This window comes from Oncorhynchus keta, chromosome 36, assembly GCF_023373465.1.
Source record: "Oncorhynchus keta strain PuntledgeMale-10-30-2019 chromosome 36, Oket_V2, whole genome shotgun sequence".
Classification (NCBI taxonomy): Eukaryota; Metazoa; Chordata; class Actinopteri; order Salmoniformes; family Salmonidae; genus Oncorhynchus; species Oncorhynchus keta.
The window spans coordinates 19129271-19136421 of record NC_068456.1 but is presented as its reverse complement, the minus strand read 5'-3'; the positions used below and the strand labels follow the sequence as shown (position 1 = coordinate 19136421).

Genomic DNA, 7151 nt, shown 5'->3' with positions numbered 1-7151 from the left:
TTTACCTATGGGATCGTCTGAGACAAGCCACCCAGACAGCTGATGAAACTGAGGAGTACTTCTGTCTGTAACAAAGTCCTTTTGTGGGGAAAAACTAATTCTGCTTGGCTGGGCATGGCTCCACAGTGGGTGCGCCCATGCCCAGTAATGTGAAATCCATAGAATAGGGCCTAATGAATTTATTTAAATTGATTGATTTCCTTAAATTAACTATAACTCAGTAAAATTGTTGCATTTAATATAATAATAATAATATATGCCATTTAGCAGATGCTTTTATCCAAAGCGACTTACAGTCATGTGTGCATACATTCTACGTATGGGTGGTCCCGGGAATCGAACCCACTACCCTGGCGTTACAAGCGCCATGCTCTACCAACTGTGCTACAGAAGGACCATTTAGATTTCAGAATGTTCAGAATAGTTTGCATGCTTGCTAACCCTTCCCCTGACCTTAACCCTTTAACCTAAACTCCTAACCTAAACTCCTAACCTTAACTCTAACCTTAACCCCTAGCCTAGCTAATGTTAGCCACAACAAATTGGAATTTGTAACATATCCTACATTTCGCAAATTCTTAACATATGCTACAAATTCCAATTTGAATTGCCATTTGTAACATATCATACGAATCATAAATCATAAAATATCATACTAAATGGATGATGGACATCCACAAATTAATACATATCATACTAATTAAGTGTCCCGGATATACATTTACTATGTTACACCTAACCCTAAGTCCAGGCTGGGGATTATTTTGCCTAACACGTAGGCATATGCCTTGGTTGGGTTTTGGATTTCCTCAACTAAAGTCCTGATGTTATGTATGCCCTATATCAGCAACATTGCTGACATTGTATTCCACATACCTTTGTTGCAATAAAATATGTGAAATTGTATTGTAGGCCTAACCCTTTTCAGGAAAGGTAGAGGTCAGGTTTAGACTTATCAGCCTATCTTCAGCCAAGTGCTTTTATCTATGCCCATTTGGCCACAGGTGTGCAACAATGCCAACAATATAATATTCAATAACACAGGATAGGCCTATTGTTTTCTACCTTATCGAGCTCTAGAAAATACCATATATAGGCCTGTGCTGCATTTTTTGCATGCAGATTTATGTCTTGTCCTGACATCTTTGCACAAAATGTTTGGGTATTCCACAACCCGTTTCAAAGGTGTGCTTAGAACATAAGCTAAGCCTATATATTTTCTATCAGGTCATGGATGGCATCAAATAGGCTACCTGCGATCAAAAACAAGTAATACGAGATGGTAATGACATAGACACAGGATATCTCCACTTGAGCCGTCATTTAGGCCTAAATGAGCATGTGTTAATTAAGTAAGACCACCTTAGACCTATGCAGGACAAATTATCTCCATGCCACTCAATACAGCCTTTATCCTGTAATTTATACCATTCGTGACTATGGTTGGTTGGCATGGTCACACAAGCAACAGCCCTGTAGACCTACAACACAGGGTACATCGACCAATAACTCGGGTTTTTCATGGGATGCTGCAGCCTTACTTCCCGTGGCTATGCCTATACCCATGCTGAGAAGTATTTTAGTGCTTGTTCGTCTCCATCTGTGATTAAGGTCCTGCATTTAGCCTTCATTGCCCACAGAGGACGCTGTCCTCTTGTTATTCATCTACCACTGGACATGAGTTAACAAGTCAATTAATTTCAATGAGTGAATATATACATAGGTATACCACATTTACAAAGACTGAGGAAGGAATTACTAAATCGATTTGGTAAAAATGGATGACTATATTCGTCACAGAAACAGTTTAAAAAGCGGCATGTTTTAGAAATCCATAAAAATAAATATGATTACAATCTCTCATTAATGACATATTTTACAGTTGGCCAACGGTGACTGTTTCTGAGACCATTTCAGAATTAATTTCAAAATGTATCGGCATAGAAAATTGTCACGTGTTCAGATCTCTGATTAAAAAAAACAAAGTAAACACGCATGACTTTTTTTTAGTAAACCGCTGGGTTTCATTTGAATATTTAAGGGGGTAAATTCATAAACTGAATGTTTTATGGTTTACCTTTATTGAACGTCCCGAGCCTGTGTGTCTCAATAAGCAATGCAAATAAATACAACTAAACTACATTTGGAGTTAGGCAAGTGATTAAACATTCAAATCCAATTCACAATAATTTGATTGCAACATTATATTAATTAGGCTATTTCTACATTAAACCTTTTATAAAAGTGATAATGTGGACATAATTTACAACCTTTTTCAATCGAATTTTGGCAAATAGTCCATGGGGAGAAAAGTCTCATTCTTTTCATTAATTTAACTTATTCATCCTAAATTGTGTCAAAACATGACACCTGGGGGGAAATTATCTTGTCTGTTTTGTAATGACGAACGTTTGTTTCTTAATCTGTGATACTATAATAGCTAGTATAGAAACGTAGCCGAGTTGAATGAATTGTATTAGAGGAATAGGCCCTATAAGTACATATAAATATTTTGCACAATATTAGTTTGCTTGTGGACTATTATGGGAAAATATATTGTTATTTTATTTATTAGCCTAGGTGTACTGGGAAATAATCTAATTGTTTTACCAAATGTGCCCTAATACACAATATCCTACTTTGTTGTAGGCCTATCTTCATCTGAGGACATGAGCGTCTATAATGTTGGTGTTTGAGTTGTGAAATGATGACCATTATAAAAAAAACGTACATCCATAGGCTTACAGTGCATGCCGAAAATGATTATTGCTCTTCCGGAATCTAGGTTATATTATCAATAACTATACATCAGACCACAAACAAAAAAATCCTCTAATTCACCATAATGTTTTCATCTCCCCAAACATGTGCAACAAAATATGATATTGGCCTACTCTGCTGGTATTGGCTATAGGCTGTGCTCGATGAAAGTAATTTGCTTATTGCACTTTCATCGATGTTTATGCCAAACATTTTGTGCTAACAACTCTGTCCTCATTTGCTACCTAATTTGACTCTATAAGACCAACAACACAAGGGCGTAACAGCCTACAACCAAAGCGCAAAGTGAGGGTGGACTTCGTTGTTATCGTGTAGCCTACACCCCCACTCTCTCTCTACCTCGCTCTCTCTCTCTCTGCCCGTCTCTCTCCCCGTCGTTCTACTTCCCATCTCTTCCTTAATCCCATTTGCCATTGTACGTGCCCAATCGCCGTATACTTTCCGCATTTAACTTGGATGACATTTTTATTTCATCATTAGCATCCGGCGCCAGACTGACGCGGAGGACACAGTTGCATTTTGACAAAGGAACGCACAAGACTTGGATGCAATACTGATATTATTTTGTCCTCTCTGAAGACTATTTGCTTTTCTGATCTGTATTTATTTTATACGTTCTCGATCAACTGCGTAATCAAGAAGATATTCGCATTTAAAACATCGCACAGAAGGACAGTTAGTCCTACCAGTTTATAATATCCCTCTTTCTAAGTGAGACTTTGTTAATTCCAGTCTTTTAACACTTACATTTGTGGTCTACGGCATTCGGACCACAACCTCCAAGCAGCAATGCCCGAGACCGCGCAAGAGACGTGCACTCCGGTGAAAGACTCTCCCTTCTTCATTAAGAACTTACTTAACTGTGATAGTAAACCATCCAAACCGAAGCCCCTCTTCGCCTCGGCAAAGGCGGCGTTTGAAGGGGGCTTTTCCCTATCCCAAGTCGGGGACTTTAACTTTCCTCGCTTTGAGTTACCCACACAGAGGTTTGCCTTACCGGCGCACTATCTGGAGCGAGCCTCAGCATGGTGGTATCCCTACACGCTCAGCGCAGCCAGTCATCTACATAGAACGGAAGGTAAGCCCATGCACTTCTGATTGTCTTCTCTTTCTTTACCTTTTACATGATTAATCAGAACGTATAATGTGTGCGTAATATGTATAGCGGAAATTGGTATGGATTTTATGGGCTGAGCTTTCATCTGTCAAAGGACATTCAAACAAGGATAATCATTCTTGAACTACATCCATATCCTAATTTTAGGGGGTCTTGTATTTTATGTCACTAATGATAAGCATTTCATTCAGCTAGGCCATTGTTTGTCATTATTGTAAGTTTCTCGTCGAGGTTATGTTCAACTCAAAGGTATAATAGCCAACTGTTATTTGCTCAAGCATATCCAGTAACAACGAGGCATTGAACATGCAGTCACGTTTATAACCAATATATATTTCCTGTCGTTATTTTAGTTGCCGAGAAGGCAAGAGACTCTTCTCCAACCTCAGGCACGGACCGCGACTCGCCAGACCTGGTGCTCAAATCCGATCCAGACGGCAAAGAAGACGAGGACAACAAAAGTGGCGATGAAATAGTTCTAGACGAGAGTGATTCTGAGGACACAAAGAAAGACAGTGGGGTAGACGACAGGAAGAAAAACGAGGACAGTGACGAAAAGAAAGCATGTCGAAAAAAGAAAACACGCACCGTGTTCTCTCGGAGTCAGGTGTTTCAGCTTGAGTCCACCTTTGACATGAAACGCTACTTGAGCAGTACCGAGAGGGCCGGATTGGCTGCGTCATTGCACCTGACAGAGACACAGGTAAAGATTTGGTTCCAGAACAGAAGAAATAAATGGAAGAGGCAGCTTGCCGCTGAACTAGAGGCTGCCAATCTGAGCCACGCCGCTGCACAGAGGATAGTGCGAGTGCCCATCCTCTACCACGAGAACTCTGCCTCAGAGACTGGCAATGCAACCAGCAACGTTCCTGTGAGCCAGTCGCTCCTTACCTTCCCCCACCATCTCTATTACTCTCACCCAATCGTCACCTCTGTGCCACTACTCAGACCTGTTTGAAAAACAAGACGTTGTTATCTATATTCCTAACTCGTAGGCCTACAGAACATTACACAAGACAAACGAAAACAATATTTTTCTAAAGAAGAAAATACAAATAAAAAAATAGGCCTATAATTTCTGTTAAAGAGGATATTGTGCATTTTTATATTAGGGTGAAGTTTACATTTTGTCTGGCATAATTTCACGCCAATAGCATATTGTTCTTATTAAAAATTAATATTACGGAGTTAACACTGCCCCAAAATACATTTCAGGAAGTCTGCCTCCCACTCTCCCCCTTCAAATTAATGTAATGTCTTATGATAGCATTCTAGCGCATGGGGTCGTAGCATTTGACCCCAACTGGTGTTTTCATTGTGTTTTCTCTTTTCTCAGCCATTTAGGAATATCGAATATCGAACGGGCTCAACACTCTTTACTCAAAGCGCTTTAAAAGGGGACAATCAAGATACGCTGTTTTATGTACAATATAATTGTAGCTTATAGGCTTATTGTTTTGATGTACTGATTCTAATTTCTGCTTTCTCGACAATGTCCTTATAGCACAATTAAGAATTGAATGTCATTACTTTTTGTGTTTTTGAAACAATAACATGATGTACAAATGTATATGGATATATTTAATCGAGTCAATGAAATGAGCTACCTGTTGACGCTATTCCTTTGTACAGAAAAAAAAAACTTTTTGATATTGTATTGCTGAATTCTGTTGTGAAATAAATGGAGATTATTCCATTCTTAAATATGTCGAATCAGTGCGTATTCAATAATCTAATTGGGTGTAGTTGGGTGTAGTATACAATCTATGCCTAGGGCATCAATTCTGAAATGTTATATTTTTGCCAGTTTGTCTACCAAACAAAAGTCTATTGTCGACTTTCAAAAGGTCTTCATGAACAGGGTTGATTGTTAAATAATGTAAATAAATAGCATACCTTAACAAATAAACCTTTATTATAGACCCAATATAATTGTTGTGCATTTCAAAATGAACATGTCGTGTGTGAGATGAAATCAGTATACGTCTGGCATATACAAAGAAGAGGATATTCGTCGTCAATTCCCTTTACAGAGGCTCGACTGGGCCTATCTAATTACAAGTGCTACTGGTCTCGAGCAGACCACGTGTCCTACACTCTTCGGAGACACACTGCCATACCAGTTGTTGACTGAATTAGATGATTTCAGTTGAGATGCTAGGCATATTGTATACAGTATATTGAAACAATTATCCTTGGAACAAACACGGTGGAGGTGGTGAGTAGGCCTGTAGCATAAGGACAATAGATTAAGTTTGAATGAATCAACATTATGCATGATGCATTGTGCATACACATTGGCGCAGATTCACAAACTAGCTAAACCCACACACTAACCCTTCTTTATTTGCTATGAGTATTACTTAATAGTGCAGATTGTATTTGTCATCCATATTGACTGCAGAACTAAATACAGATAGGCCTACCCGAAAACCACGCTCTTATTTTGGGAGTCCCATCAATTATTATGAGAATAAAGAACATAAGCAGGTGCGTAATCAACCTGCCGTTACGCACTGTAAAAGTTGTTTTACATTTTGGCTCGGTCAATTAGATGCGTAATTGCCACCATCTTGACGAAATTATGGGGCAATGTAGTCTATTCAAAAGAGAAAAATTAATTGCCTAATTCTAGGCTATTCTAAAAATGTGCGTAAGTGCGTGCATATGTGCATGCGTAGCTCCTTATAGGTTAATGTTTAACATTTAATTTTAAAAAACCTATACGTTTAATTTAGCAAAAATAATCATATTACTTGTGGATGCAGCCTTTATGCCCGTCTTCGGTAATGGTGCACTAGACGGGTGTAGGCTAATTACCCCACCAAATATGCCCTTCTTCTCTCACCTAATAGTTGTATTGTTTATTTCTATGTAGTTTCACATGGATCAGCAATAGATAGAGAATTAGGGTTTGCTCAATTCGGTTTAATTTTCTAAGGGTTTAGTTTGGTCTCATACATGGCTATGCCAGGTCGCAGTTGTAAGCGAGAACTTGTTCTCAACTGGCCTACCTGGTGAAATAAAAAATAACAAATATTCACACACCAATGCCAATGTCTCCGTAGTGCTCATGCCTACAATTCACCTGTGGAATGTTTCTGACGTGGAGCTATTGAAAATGCTCGAATAAATATGCTACATTTTTGTTGAGTGGAAAACCTTTGGTATATTGTGAAAAAGTTTTCTTAAGTATTTCGATCACCATGGGCCCACATAAAGATTTTAGGAAGTTCAAAAGTTTTGATAGCCA

The 7151-nt window shown here is 38.7% G+C and overlaps 1 protein-coding gene across 1 annotated transcript; it reads left to right on the top strand.

Annotated features, from left to right (window-relative positions):
• Positions 1-3058: 3058 nt before the first annotated feature.
• On the top strand, positions 3059-5842 carry LOC118369757 (homeobox protein HMX3-like). The gene is made up of 2 exons (XM_035754424.2): positions 3059-3859; positions 4252-5842. The coding sequence occupies exons 1-2, from the start codon at positions 3571-3573 to the stop codon at positions 4854-4856; spliced, it is 894 nt and encodes a 297-aa protein (XP_035610317.1). The 5' UTR covers positions 3059-3570; the 3' UTR covers positions 4857-5842.
• Positions 5843-7151: the final 1309 nt, after the last annotated feature.